The 15,583-nt window shown below is 45.2% G+C and overlaps 2 protein-coding genes across 6 annotated transcripts in view; one reads left to right on the top strand and one right to left on the bottom strand.

Annotated features, from left to right (window-relative positions):
- LOC137344773 (SH2B adapter protein 2-like) overlaps nucleotides 1-15,583 on the bottom strand; it is a 566,922-nt gene that overhangs the window by 216,882 nt on the left and 334,457 nt on the right. The gene's annotated exons all lie outside the window — the stretch shown is intronic.
- Nucleotides 1-15,583, top strand: part of ncf1 (neutrophil cytosolic factor 1) — an 80,254-nt gene that overhangs the window by 43,750 nt on the left and 20,921 nt on the right. Inside the window, exons 6-8 of the mRNA XM_068007913.1 lie at nucleotides 7,925-8,047; nucleotides 11,551-11,658; nucleotides 15,056-15,173. Of these exons, the coding sequence (XP_067864014.1) occupies nucleotides 7,925-8,047; nucleotides 11,551-11,658; nucleotides 15,056-15,173 (349 nt within the window). The remainder of the gene's footprint in view (nucleotides 1-7,924; nucleotides 8,048-11,550; nucleotides 11,659-15,055; nucleotides 15,174-15,583) is intronic.

Genomic DNA, 15,583 nt, shown 5'->3' with positions numbered 1-15,583 from the left:
ACACACGTGGCCACCATTTTTACGGCGGGGATTATTGGGGCGTCTGAGTGTCCCGCTGTGGAGAGGTGGGCCGCTTATTAACATATTTAAATCAGACTCTCACAGTGCAGTCGGGAGCCTGATTTGAAATTTACTGTTGCTACACGGGTTTCCCAGGGGTCAGGAAACCCGGCAGTGAAACGGAGGCAGGAGCTGCCGGCCCCACAAGGTAAGTGTCTTTCCAGCACTCCCTGTGGGCCAGGAGGAGCAGGAGTGCTCTCCCCGGCCCCTCAAGCAAGCCCTCAGCCTTTCACAGCCCCGAGCTCCAGCCTCCCCATCCTCAGCCCCGATCGCGGGCCACCCCGCCTCACCCCCCACCACCCCGATTGCCCACCTATCCCCCATCTCGATTGCTGGAGGCCGTCCCCAAGGGTCCCCGGCTGTAGCCTCCTGCCGCTAGAGTGTAGGAGAATGAGTAAGTTTACTCACTTTGACTGACCTAGTTAGGTCATTGAAACGCTTCCTGCACTGGATCCAGGTGCGGGAGATGTTGCTGCTTCTGGTGACCTCCTGTGCCACCTCGAGCCAGGCCTTCTTGGTGGCCGAGGCAGGCCACTTCCTCCCGTCCGCCGGTAAAACAGATCCCTTCTCCTCCTCACCCCATCCAATAGCACTTGGAGTGAGGCATCACTGAATCTTGGAGCAGCCTTTCCCCTGGGCTGCTCCATTGTTCTATTTGAGTGTTTGCTCCAGGAGCAGCCATTGGAGGACTGTCCCTTTAAATAGGGCTCCTCCAGCTGACAGCCTGTGATGCGGGTGCGCAGTCCGCCCGCTGCGCAGGTTTCGGACGGCAAACCCGGAAGCCACGGTAAGTGGCTCCAATTTACCCGCGTTCGCGTGGAAATGGACAGATTTTATTGGGCGGGTTACCCACGCGCCCAATCATCCCCCCGCTGCCATCCCGCCTCCCTGGTAATATCAGGCCCTGGTGTCTCCTAAGCTTCAATCCCCTAAGCTACACATTCTACCTCCTCCCTCCATCTCATTGTGTTGAAACTCAGACGAAGAACATTCTACTCTAATTCATTCATAGAATCTTACAGCACAGAAGGAGGCCATTCAGCCCATCGTGCCTGTGCCAGCTCTTTGAAATAGCTATACAATTGGTCCCACTCCCCTTCTCTTTCCCCATAGCCCTGCAAATTTTTCCTTTTCAAGTATTTCTCCAATTCCCTTTTCAAAGTTACTATTGAATCTGCTTCCACCGCCCTTTCAGGCAGTGCAGTCCAGATCATTACAACTTGCTGCATAAAAAAATTTATTCTCATCTCCCTGTCTTTTGCCAATTACCTTAAATCTGTGTCCTCTGGTTACTGACCCTCCTGCCACTGGAAACAATTTCTCCTTATTTACTCTATTAAAACCCTTCATGATTTTGAACACCTCTATCAAATCTCCCCTTAACCTTCTCTGCTCTAAGTAGAATAATCCCAGCTTCTCCAGTCTCTCCACATAACTAACATATCCTTCCTAAAGTGCGGTGCCCAGAATTGAACACAATACTTCAGCTGAGGCCAAACCAGTGTTTTCTAAAGGTTTAGCATAACTTCCTTGCTTTTGTACTCTAGGCCTCTATTTATAAAGCCCAGGATCCCATGTGCTTTTTTAACAGCCTTCTCAACCTGTCCTGCCACCTTCAAAGATTTGTGTATGTGCACCCCCAGGTCTCTCTATTCCTGCACCCCCTTTAAAAATATACCATTTAGTTTATATTGCCTCTCTTCATTCTTCCTACCAAAATGAATCATTTCACACCTCTCTCTGTTAAATTTTATCTGCCACGTGTCTGCCCATTTCACCAGTCTGTCTATGTCCTCCTGAAGTCTGTTACTATCCTCCACATTGTTTACTACATTTCTGAGCTTCGTGTCATCTGCAAACTTTGAAATTATGCCCTGTATACCCAAGTCCAGGTCATTAATATATATCAAAAAGAGCAGTGATCCTAATACTGACCCCTGGGGAACACCACTATATACTTCCCTCCAGTCTGAAAAACAACCGTTCACCACTACACTCTGCTTTCTGTCCCCTAGCCAATTTTGTATCCACACTGCCACTGTCCCTTTGATCCCATGGGCTTTAATTTTGCTATCAAGTCTAATGTATGGTACTTTATCAAATTCCTTTGAAAGTCCATAAACACAACATCAACCGCACTATCCTCATCAACCCTCTCTGTTAATTCATCAAAGAACTCAAGCAAGTTAGTCAAACGAGATTTGCCTTTAACAAATCCGTGCTGACTTTCACTTATTAGCCCAGACTTTTCCAAGTGCCAATTAATTTAGTCCCGGATTATTGTCTCTAAAAGTTTTCCCATCACCGATGTTAGGCTGACTGGCCTGTAATTGCCGGGTTTATCCCTCTCCCCTTTTTTGAAGAGGGGTGTAACATTTGCAATCTTCCAGTCCTCCGGCACCACCCCCATATCTAAGGAGGATTGGAAGATTGTGGCCAGAGCCTCTGCAATTTCCACCCTTACTTCCCTCAGTAACCGAGGATGCGTCCCATCCGGACCGGGTGACTTTTCTACTTTGAGTACTGCCAATCTTTTAAGCCCCTCCTCTTTATCTATTTTCATCCTATCCAATATCGCTCCTACCTCCTCCTTTACTGCTACAGTGGCAGCATCCTCTTCTCTAGTGAAGACTGATGCGAAGTATTCATTTAGTGCCTCAGTCATTCCCTCTGCCTCCACAATTGTCCAACAGGTTTGAGGTGCTTGCAGCCTGTATGGACGAAAGCAGGGTCTTCAGGGTGGATGAGCAAATTGACCATGGCACCATGGTACAGGAAGCCATTCAAGCGGGGGGAGTTAGTAGGAATGTAGTGGTAGTAGGGGACAGTATAGTCAGGGGGACAGACACAGTTCTCTGCAGCCGAGAGTGGGGGTCCAGAAGACTGTGTTGCCTGCCCGGTATCAGGGTTCAGGACATCTGCCCTGGGCCAGAGAGGAACTTGCAGTGGGACGGGGAGGATCCAGTTGTTGCGGTCCACGTAGGTACCAATGACTTAGGTAGGACGAGGGAAGAGGTTCTGCTTAGGGAGTATGAGCAGCCAGGGGCTAAGTTAAAAAGTAGAACCTCAAAGGTAATAATCTCTGAGCCACGATCAAATTGGCATAGCGTAGATAAGATTAGAGAGTTAAATTCGTGGCTGAAAGATTGGTGTGGGAGAAATGGGTTTCGATTCATGGGGCACTGGCACCAGTACTGGGGAAAGTGGGAGCTGTATCGTTGGGACGGGCTTCATCTGAACCGTGCTGGGGCCGGTGTTCTGGTGAATCGTATAACTAGGGCGGTAGAGGGGGCTTTAAACTAAATAGTTGGGGCGAGGGATCAAGTAAGGGAAGATGTGATAAATTAAAGAAAGAAGACAAGGCAAGACAGCAAGGTAGCAATAAGGGAAATGATAATCAGAGAGTGGCAGGAAGGGACAGAGCGTGCAAACTTGAGTGCGCCAGCAGATAAGGCTCGAGGTTGCAAAAATAGTAAAAAGACAGAACTAGAGGCTTTGTATCTGAGTGCACGTAGCATTCGTAATGAAATGGAAGAATTGACAGCTCAAATAGGAATAAATATGTACAATCTGATAGTCATTATAGAGACACGGCTGCAAGATGACAAAGGCTGGAACCTGAATATTGAAGGGTACTTGACATTTCGGAAGGACAGGAAGCTAGGAAAAGGTGGAGGGGTAGCTCTGTTAATTAAGGATGACATGAGTATAATAGAGAGAAATGACTGTAGTTCTAAAGACCAAGATGTAGAATCAGTTTGGGTGGAGATAAGAAATAGTAAAGGCAAGAAGTCACTTGTGGGAGTAGTTTATAGGCCCTCTAACAGTAACTACACTGTAGGACAGGGAATACAGGAAGAATAATGGGGGCTTGTGAGAAAGGAACAGCGATAATCATGGGTGATTTTAATCTACATATAGATTGGAAAAATCTGATTGGCAAAGGTAGCCTGGAAGACGAGTTCATAGAATGCTATGGGGACAGTTTCTTAGAGCAGCACGTTCTTGAGCCAACCAGAAAGCAGGTTATTCTAGATCTGGTAATGTGTAATGAGACAGGATTAATTAATGACCTCATTGTAAAGGAGCCTCTAGGTAGCAGTGATCACAATATGATTGAATTTCGCATTCAGTTTGAGGGAGAGAAGAGTAAGTCTGGTGTTTTAAACTTAAGTAAGGGCAATTATGAGGGCATGAAGACAGAGCTGGCTAAAGTGAATTGGGAACTTAGGTTAAGGGATATGTCAGTAGAGATGCAATGGCAGACATTTAATGAGCTATTTCATAACACTCAGCAAAGATATATTCCAGTGTGAAAGAAAGACTCTAGGGGAAGGATGTACCATCTTTCGCTAACTAAGGAAGTTAAAGATAGTATCAAATTGAAAGAAAAAGCATACAGTTCCGTGAAGATTAGTGCCCGGTCAGAAGATTGGACAGAATATAAAAAACAGCAAAGAATGACTAAAAGAATAATAAAGAGGGAGAGATTAGAGTACGAGAGAAAGCTAGGTAGAAATATAAAAACAGATAGTAAGAGTTTCTACAGGTATTTAAAAAGGAAAAGCGTAAATAAAGTGAGTGTTGGTCCTCTAGAGAGTGAGTCTGGGGAATTAATAATGGAGAATAAGGAAATGGCGGATGAATTGAACAGATATTTTGTGTCTGTCTTCACTGTAGAGGATACAAATAACATGCCAGAAATAATTGTGAATCAAGGGGTGAAAGGGAGGGAGGAACTTAAAACATTTACAATCACCAGGGAAAGGGTTCTGAAAAAAATATTTGAACTTAAAGCCGACAAGTTCCCAGGTCCTGACAGACTTCATCCTAGGGTCTTAAAAGAAGTGGCTGCAATGATAGTAGATGCATTGGTATTAATTTTCCAAAATTCCCTAGATTCTGGAAGGGTCCCATCAGATTGGAAAATAGTGAATGTAACTCCTCTATTCAAGAAAGGAGGGAGACAGAAAGCAGGAAACTACATGCCAGTTAGCTTAACATCTGTCATAGGGAAAATGCTAGAATCCATTATTAAGGAGGTTATAGCAGGGCACTTAGAAAATCTCAGTGCAATCAGGCAGCGTCAACACGGCTTTGTGAAAGGGAAATCGTGTTTGACTAATTTATTAGAGTTCTTTGAGGAAGTAACAAGCAATGTGGATAAAGGGGATCCTGTGGATGTGGTGTACTTGGATTTCCAGAAGGCTTTTGACAAGGTGCCACATCAAAGGCTACTACATGAAAGAAGAGCTCATGGTATGCGGGGGAGGGGTGGGGTAACATATTAGCATGGATAAAGGATTGGTTAGCTAACAGGAAACAGAGAGTAGGAATAAATGGGTCATTTTCAGGTTGGCAAGGTGTAACGAGTGGAGTGCCACAGGGATCAGTGCTGGGGCCTCAACTATTTACAATCTATATCAATGATTTGGATGAAGGGACCGAATGTATGGTTGCTAAATTTGCTGATGACACAAAGGTAGGTAGGAAAGTAAGTTGTGAAGAGAACATAAGGATTCCTCAAAGGGATATAGATAGGTTAAGTGAGTGGGCAAAAATTTGCCAGATTGAGTATAATGTGGGAAAATGTGAACTTGTCCACTTTGGCAGGAGGAATAGAAAAGCAGTATATTATTTAAATGTAGAGAGATTGCAGAACTCTGAGGTACAGTGGGATCTGGATGTCCTAATACATGAATCACAAAAAGTTAGTATGCAGGTACAGCAAGTGATTAGGAAGGTAAATGGAATGTTGTCATTTATTGCAAGGGGAATGGAATATAAAAGTAGAGATGTTTTGCTACAGTTGTAAAGGGCATTGGTGAGACCACATCTAGAATACTGTGTGCAGTTTTGGTCTCCTTATTTAAGAAAGGACATAATTGCTTTGGAGGTGGTTCAGAGAAGGTTCACTCGACTGATTCCTGGGATGAGGGGGTTATCTTATGAGGAAAGGTTGGACAAGTTGGGCCTGTATACATTGGAGTTTAGAAGAATGAGAGGTGATCTTATTGAAACATATAAGATCCTGAGGGGACTAGAAGGGGTAGATGCTGAGAGGATGTTTCCCCTTGTGGGAGAGACTAGAACTAGGGGCCACAGTTTAAAAATAAGGGATCTCCCATTTAAGACGGAGATGAGGAGAAATTTTTTCTCTGAGGGTCGTGAGTCTGTGGGACTCCCTTCCCCAGAGAGCGGTGGAGGCAGGGTCAGTGAATATTTTTAAGGCTGAGTTAGATAGATTCCTGATTAACAAGGGAGTCAAAGGTTATAGTAGGTAGACGGGAAAGTAGGGTTGAGGTCACAATCAGATCAGCCATGATCTTATCAAATGGCAGAGCAGGCTCGAGGGGCCGAATGGCCTACTCCTGCTCTTAATTCGTATGTTCGTAAGAGGATCTCCTTTTTTGACCCTAATCAGTCCCACCCTTCTTTTGACTACCCTTTTACTATTTATATGTTTATAAAAGGCTTTTGGGTTCCATTTATGTTAGCCGCTAATCTATCCTCATACTCTCTCTTTGCCCCTCTTATTCTCTTTTTCAGATCTCCTCTGTACTTTCTCTATTGAGCCTAGTTTTCTACTGTATTCTGAACCTACATTTGTCATAAGCCTTCTTTTTCTATTTCATTTTAATCTCTATATCTTTAGTCATCCAGGCAGCTCTAGCTTTGGATGCCCTTCCTTTCCCGTACTCGAACGATCTCCTCTTTGAAGGCTTCCCATTGTTCAGTTACTGTTTTGCCTACCAATTTATGATTCCAATCCATCAGGGCAAGATCCCTTTTTAACTCACTGAAATTTGCTCTCCTCCAGTTAAGCATTTGATTGTTCTTTGTTCTTTTCCATAACTATTCTAAACATAAAGATATTATGATCATTGTTCCCCAAATGCTCCCCCACTGAAACATACTCCACCTGCCCCAGAACTAGATCCAGCTCTACTTCCTTCCTCATTGGGCTGGAAACACTGTTCAAGAAAGTTCTCTTGTACAAATTTCCTCCCCCTTTTTGCTCTTTACACTGTTACTGTCCCAGTCTATATTGGGATAATTGAAGTCCCCCATTATCATTATAGTCCTATAGTCCTTTCATCTTTCTGTCATTTGCCTGCAAATGTTCTCCTCTATCTCCTTCCCACTATTTGGTGACCTATAGTATACACCCAGTAGTGTAATAGCTCCTCTATTGTTCCTTAATTCTAACCAATTAGATTCTGTCTTTGACCGCTCAACTACATCATCCCTTTCCAGTACTATAATAGTTTCTTTGATCAATACTGCCACCCTTCTCCTTTCTTTCCTTCCCTATTTTCCTGAATACCTTGTAGCCAGAATTATTAAGACCCAACCTTCCCTTCTTTGAGCCAGGTCTCTGTTATTGCCACTATATCATAGTCCCAATTGGGGACATGAGCCTGCAGCTCACCAACCTTATTCACCACACTACGTGTATTTACACACATGCACTCCAATCTCATCTTAGACTGCCTCGCATTTGCCCCTGTCTGATCCCTCCTATTTCTGATCCATTCTTTACTCTAGGGCTACTTATCCCTCCCAGTCCTCTGTGCACCTTGTTTCTCCTCTCTAATGTTTCATCCTGGTGCCCATCCCCCTGCCAAATAATGGGAATTTATAATGGAAAAAGTTTACAGGAAATGTGTGCAGACATGAGATTATTAACATGTATTTTGCACCACTTCTGAAAAATATTCATGCAAACACGATGATGAAAGGTCGGGCTTTGGAGGGCTGCATTGTGTCTCCCGCAACCTTTTTTTTAAAAGTCTTTCCATAAACTCTTTGGTTTGGTCAATGCTTTGTATAACCTCATATTAACCTACTTCTCTCATTCTAGAAATCACAGGTCCGATTATACTCCAAACATATCGCTCAATCGGTGACTATCAGAAGCTTTCCAAGTATGAGATGAGTGTTCAGACCGGGGACATCGTTGAGATTGTGGAGAAAAGTGAGATTGGTAAGGAGCTCCACTCCCCCTGAGAGACAGAAACGTTACCCGTTTATTTCATATCTTCACCGCAGGATGACTCTGTTTACTTCGATCAAGCAGATATGGGGGCTAAATTTCCTGACCCTTCCTCTAGGTACGGCCATTTCCTGGGCTCAAAGATCAGGAAAAAGAGGGGTGAAGGCCTGTCTCCACCCTCCACCCTCTTTATGCTGCCCCCGGATTCGTGGGGCTTCCCCTTACAGGGTGGAGCAGAGCCTGTGCCTGCAATGGGAGCAGGCCCAATCTACGGATACAAAGGAGGTGGGTGGGGCATTGACAGCTTCCCACCTCACTATCCTGTCAGTTCGGTCCAGGTGCCCAAACGCAAGGTGGGCTTGCCCCAGGAATCCCCCTCGGCAGCAAGGAAAGGAACCCAGCGGTCAGGTTAAAAACTTCTAGAACCTAACCAGTGGATCTTCAGGACTCGGATTCTTCAGGTTATTGCTTTCCAGCAGCAGTCAGAGGGCCCCGAGGCCAACAGCCAGGATCACAGCTGCAGGTACCTTAGGCCTGCAGCTGCACTCAACTCCCCCCACCCCACCCCTTTGCCGGTGCAAGGCTGTAGGGGTGGGCCTGGGCTGAAGCTGCACCTGGGCCAGGTTAATGACCTGGGACAGGAAATTCACGTGTACCTCAGCCTGGTTAATGTCTTGGAACAGGAAATTCAGGTGCATCTGGGCCCGGTCAATGTCCTGGGACAGGAAATTCAGGTGCATCTGGGCCCGGTCAATGTCCTGGGACAGGAAATTCAGGTGCATCTGGGCCCGGTTAATGTCCTGGGACAGGAAATTCAGGTGCATCTGGGCCCGGTTAATGTCCTGGGACAGGAAATTCAGGTGCATCTGGGCCAGGTTAGACACTGCACAGTTTGGGTAAAGACGTTTCTCCTGAATTCCCTGTTGGATTTATTAGTGACTATATTTATGACTTCTAGTTTTGTGCTCTCCCACAAGTACTTTTTGAAGTGTGGTCATTGTTGTAATGTAGGAAAAGCAGCAGTCAATTTGCACACAGCAAGGTCCCACAAACATCAGTAAGATAAATGGCCAAATAATCTGTTTTTGTGATGTTGGTTGAGGGATAAATATTGACAAGGACACTGGGAGAACTCCTCTTCTTTGAAATAGTGCCATGGGATCTTTTACATCTATCTGAGAGGGCAGATGGGGCTTTGGGTTAACATCTCATCCAAAAGTCAGCACTAGAACTAGGGGGCATAATCTTAGAATAAGGGGCTGCTCTTTCAAAACTGAGATGAGGAGAAACTTCTTCATTCAGAGGGTAGTAGGTCTGTGGAATTTGCTGCCCCAGGAAGCTGTGGAAGCTACATCATTAAATAAATTTAAAACAGAAATAGACAGTTTCCTAGAAGTAAAGGGAATTAGGGGTTACGGGGAGCGGGCAGGAAATTGGACATGAATTTAGATTTGAGGTTAGGATCAGATCAGCCGTGATCTTGTTGAATGGCGGAGCAGGCTCGAGGGGCCGATTGGCCTACTCCTGCTCCTATTTCTTATGTACCTCCCTCTGTGTTGCACTGGAGTGTCGGCCTAGATTTTGTGCTCCAGTCCCTGGAGTGGGGGTTGAACCCATGACCTTCTGACTCAGGGGTGAGAGTGCTGCCCACAGAGCCACGGCTGAAATCAAATTATTGATTAACCCTGTCGAAACTTTCCTCCTCAGGATTGCAACCCTTCAGGTGTTTTGCTTCATTAAATTCTCTTCAATTTATTTTTCTCATTTCTCCCTACGCCCTTTGCAAAATTAATAATTAATTGCTGCTTTTCCTGGGCCTTTGAACATCAATAAATGGCCACTTTGAAAGATTGAGGTATTTTGCTGCTCATCTTTACCTGAGCACCTTTGTCGATGTATTTATTCTGTTTCCCCCCGGCTGCAAAAATAAAGACTTCACTCCGCACTTCTCCTGGGCTGTCGGAAATCAATAAACTGCTTCATGGCAAGCTCCCAAACTACCCGCCCAGTGCCCAATAAGGAAAGAAAGGCCTCGATCCTAAATACAGAAGTCCTGTTTTCTGCCCTGCTCACCCTGATATAGAATTAATCAATCATACTGACAGCTCCTTCTGCCCCACAAATCGATAAGTCAATATCTCCACCTTCTCTCTTCAGCCAAAATTCTTCCCTCCCACTGCCAAATATTTAACTCCAACAATGGCCCCAGTCAGAAATACAAGACCAGTTGGGCCGAATGGCCTATTTCTGTGCTGTAAATTCGATGTAAATAAATGCAGCAAATCGATGGCCCCCTTTTCAAATAGAACACTAATATTTTCTGCCTAACTGCCCTAGATGTTAACTTTGTAAATAATGTTTGTGGCACTCCCCCCTCCCCCCACCCCTCACCAAGAAACATTGGCAAATTGGCTCTGTTGCAACTCTTCCCTCTGGTGAAATAAGCACTGACTGCCCTGTCAACAAATAAAGAAACCAATCGATCGCCACACTCTCAGTAGAAGACGAATATTTACAAAGCAACACATTCTCTGACTCTCCACGAGCAATGTCATGGGATAGGGCTGGAGGTCCATTTCCCTGCCCCTCGAGGGTCAGGCGGGCCTCCCACCCACAGCCTCGACCCCACCACGACCCCCAATTGAGATAAATTAAATGAATAAATGAACAGACAACCTGTTTTTAGTGATGTTGGTTGAGGGATAAATATTGGCCCAGGACACTAGGGAGAACTCTCCTGCTCTTCTTCGAAATAGTGCAATGGGATCTTTCACACCCACTTGAGAGGCCAGACAGGGCCTCAGTTTAACGTCTCATTTGAGAGTTGGCACCTCTGTTGTCAGGTCACCTCAGGGGGGGTCATTACAAATTCATGGCAGGATCCCCACCTACCATCCCCGGGAAAATGGTCATTGCTGCAGAGGAACTGCCATTTCAACACCTGAGGAGGTGGGAGGAAGAATTAAAGAGTGCACAGGAGTGGAAAATGCACCCTCATATTCCTGGTATTTGTCACCCAGACATCGCCTCTGGTCAGAGCCATGCCTTCGAACAGGCTTGTGAACGTTAAGTACTGGATCACAAGACTAACTTGGCAACTGCCCATTGCCCCTGAACTTCAATGACCCCATTATCTTGAAGATATACCTGCATGTTGCCAGTACTGGATGTGTTCTATTATACAGTGTATACCTTTCCCCACATGGTCCATGTCCGGCTGTGTATATAACGTATACATTACGTGATGTATGTTTGGGGCCTAGTAGGATACGAGCTGCTTCATTGCCACTCTGGCCCTAACCTCGTGCACCATTTTGTTCCGGGTCAGTCATTGAATTCGTTGCCATGGCTACCTTACAGAATTTCGACGCGGTTGCACGCAAATTCTGAATTAGTTTTACGTTTGGGTCTTTGTCAAATATTCCTTGATCCTAAATAGTGATTCAAGTTTATTATGTCGCCATTTTTTTTGCAGTGTTTGTATTTTGTTGCAGGTTGGTGGTTTTGCCAAATGGAAGGTAAACGTGGTTGGCTGCCGGCCTCCTTCCTCGAACCCCTTGAAAGCCCAGAGGAGAGTGAGGAGCAAGATCCTAATTATGAAGGTGAGAGCAGCCTGGGAGAAACAGTGGCCTGAACCATTGCAGAGTGGGCCTCGCTCGTGGAGCAACTCGGCCTGGCCTGATTGCACCTATTTACATAAGAACATAAGAACATAAGAAATAGGAGCAGGAGTAGGCCAATCGGCCCCTCGAGCCTGCTCCGCCATTCAATAAGATCATGGCTGATCTGATCCTAACCTCAAATCTAAATTCATGTCCAATTTCCTGCCCGCTCCCCGTAACCCCTAATTCCCTTTACTTCCAGGAAACTGTCTATTTCTGTTTTAAATTTATTTAATGATGTAGCTTCCACAGCTTCCTGGGGCAGCAAATTCCACAGACCTACTACCCTCTGAGTGAAGAAATTTCTCCTCATCTCAGTTTTGAAAGAGCAGCCCCTTATTCTAAAATTATGCCCCCTAGTTCTAGTTTCACCCATCCTTGGGAACATCCTTACCGCATCCACCCGATCAAGCCCCTTCACAATCTTATATGTTTCAATAAGATCGCCTCTCATTCTTCTGAACTCCAATGAGTAGAGTCCCAATCTACTCAACCTCTCCTCATATGTCCACCCCCTCATCCCCGGGATTAACTGAGTGAACCTTCTTTGTACTGCCTCGAGAGCAAGTATGTCTTTTCTTAAGCGTGGACACCAAAACTGTATGCAGTATTCCAGGTGCGGTCTCACCAATACCTTATATAACTGCAGAAATACCTCCCTGTTTTTATATTCTATCCCCCGAGCAATAAAAGCCAACATTCCATTGGCCTTCTTGATCACCTGCTGCACCTGCAAACTAACCTTTTGATTTTCTTGCACTAGGACCCCCAGATCCCTTTGTAGTGCAGTACTTTCAGGTTCTCGCCATTAAGATAATAACTTGCTCTCTGATTTTTCCTACCAAAGTGCATAACCTCACATTTTCCAATATTGTATTGCATCTGCCAAATCTCCGCCCACTCACCCAGCCTGTCTATATCCCCCTGTAGGTTTTTTATGTCCTCCTCACTCTCTACTTTCCCTCCCATCTTTGTATCATCTGCAAACTTTGATACGTTACACTCGGTCCCCTCCTCCAAATCGTTAATATAGATTGTAAAGAGTTGGGGACCCAGCACCGACCCCTGCGGAACACCACTGGCTACTGGTTGCCAGTCCGAGAATGTACCATTTATCCCAACTCTCTGCTTCCTGTTAGATAACCAATCCTCCACCCATGCCAGAATATTACCCCCGATCCAGTGATTCTTTATCTTGAGCAATAATCTTTTATGTGGCACCTTGTCGAATGCCTTCTGGAAGTCCAAATACACTACGTCCACTGGTTCCCCTTTATCCACCCTGTACGTTATATCCTCAAAGAACTCAAGCAAATTTGTCAGACATGACTTCCCCTTCGTAAAGCCATGCTGACTTTGTCCTATTAAATTATGTTTATCCAAATGTTCTGCTACTGTCTCCTTAATAATAGACTCCAAAATTTTACCCACCACAGATGTTAGGCTAACTGGTCTATAATTTCCAGCCTTCTGCCTACTACCCTTTTTAAATAAGGGTGTTACATTAGCAGTTTTCCAATCTGCCGGGACCTTTGCCAAGTCCAGAGAATTTTGGAAAATTATTACCAAAGCATCCACAATCCCTACTGCCACTTCCCTCAAGACATTTTCCATTGGTCGGGAGTTTGCTCGGAGCTGCTCCCGTTTCCGCCGCAGTAACTGTCCTGGCAGTGTGGCGGAAACCGGGCCCCAGGGATAAACAAGGCCCAAAATTAGTCAAAAAAAAGATATTGGGGCCTAAATTCCTTCGTGCCCCAACCCGGGCTCGATTCCGGTGGCTCGCAGTGATGGTGTGCGGAGCGGAGAGGCCTGAGGACTGAAATAAGTTCGTCCTCTGGCCTCATCAGAATAAATCAGGTGAGCTGTGGGCAAAAATCGGGTGCCCCGACACAGTTCTCCTGTTGGGGTCTCACCAATTTCTGCCCACACTGAAGCCCAGAGGTAAGATCGGGAGGTGGGAGCCGAGGGTGGGCTGGCACTGGCCCGCAGTTGTTTTGTGGAGCCAGCAGGGGGCAAACTTGCTCCTTCCAACTCCACTAAACAGGAAGAAATGTCCATGTTCCGGGGAGGGCCTTTGTTGAGCGGCCTGCGGCGGTCCCTTTAGGCAGGTTCGGCTGCTCAAGGCCCGCAAATACCAGTCGGACTTTGCGCATCACGAGCCTCGACTAGGGCTAATTAATTTAGGAGTCCCGGTCTGAAATGAGCGCAGGAGCATCATTTCGATATTGAGACGAGGCTTGTGCTCATTTCAGGCGGCCCTGGTCCCGACTAATTTAGCAGAGGCCCGAACTCCTGCGTAGATAGGCTCAGGACTCTGGCCTACTAAATTGGTTATCGTTACACCCGTTTTAGGCCAATGATGTTACATTTAGACCCCAATGTTCCCAAAGACATACATTATCAAAAGTGTGCTGGCCGATAGCAATGTGTGAGAAACTGGGACAAGCTGGGAAACCTGCTTCACAAGCAAGTCCTGGCTTTACTGCGATTAAAAATGCATTCAAAGAAAGAGAAAATATAGAACACGTCTCAATGAAGCTCATTTTAAAAAAAAGCACAAATTGTAATTAAAAGACCAGAAAAATTACTTTCTTTCCTGCTGTGCCTGAAAATCTGGTTGCAGTGGTGAGAGACCCTTGAACAAGGCCAATTGGAGGATACTCACATTTGAGAGTCGGGGTCGTGACCATTTTTGTGGGCGGAGATTTGCTCAGACAAGTTTTGATGGACACGATGTAAAAGATCGAGGAGACTTGGGCGTTTTGTAGTTACGTGCGTAACTCACGTCCAAAATTCCGCCATCTTTTAAGCCAGGTAATTTGTTTGCGCCCAGATTCCAGGTGTCTCTGGGTGTAAATGCAGCGTAAACTCCAGGCCAGAATGTTTGATTGGTAGTATCCAATGCAGATACTTGGAGTATTTCGATGATTTTCATCGCTCCACTATTGGCAGCCTGGGCCCTAAGCTCTGGAATTCCCTCTGTAAACCTCTCCACCTCGCTACCTCTCTCTTCTACTTTAAGATGCTCTTAAAACCTACATCTCTGACCAAGCTTTTGGTCGCCTGCCCTAATATCTCCTTATGTGGCTCGGTGTCAAATTTTGTTTGATAATCGCTCCTGTGAAGCATTTCGGGATGTTTTACTATGTTAAAGGCGCTATATAAATGCAAATTGTTGTTGTTGTTGTTGAACAGGAGGTATGGCCAAATACAAGGTGAAATTCTGTTGCATTTTGGTGTGGTTTCTGGTACATTTTGAATCATTCTGAAGAAAATAGTTCATTTATATTCACCAGCATGTTCTGGGGGAGGTTACTCTCCCTGTTTTATGTTATAGGTGAGCCATACAAAGTGACTAAAAGCTACACTGCAGCTCAGGAGGATGAAATGAGCCTGAATGAAGAAGAAATGGTTGATGTAATCCATAAATTACTTGATGGGTGGTGGGTCATTAGGTAAGTGGAAAATATGTTGCTAAAATACATAACTGAACGATTCTCAGATAAAGTTGGTACTGTGACTCACTCACGCCCAACAAAGTAAAATATGTCTAATAATGATCTTACATCTGTTCACACATCTGTTTTCAAAGCCTTACTTCCCGCTGTCAAGTTTTTCTTACACTTTTATGTCAGTGTTTCACATTTATAAATTCCTATCCTCACATTTATAATGGGGACGGCCTTGTCACACTAACTACACCCTCCCACCATGGTGCTGTTGTGCCTCAGTTTTCATCTCTCAGCCCATATTGCTCCAACCAACTACTTCTCTGCTTCCCAAATTGCCATAGATTTTGCTATTTAACTATAAATCCATTATATTATTAAAAATTCTGAGTGGATTCCAACATTCTATCTCAAAA

This window comes from Heptranchias perlo, chromosome 28 (assembly GCF_035084215.1).
Source record: "Heptranchias perlo isolate sHepPer1 chromosome 28, sHepPer1.hap1, whole genome shotgun sequence".
Lineage (NCBI taxonomy): Eukaryota > Metazoa > Chordata > Chondrichthyes > Hexanchiformes > Hexanchidae > Heptranchias > Heptranchias perlo.
Note: the sequence above shows the minus strand (reverse complement) of the source record. Positions and strands in the feature narration are given on the sequence as shown.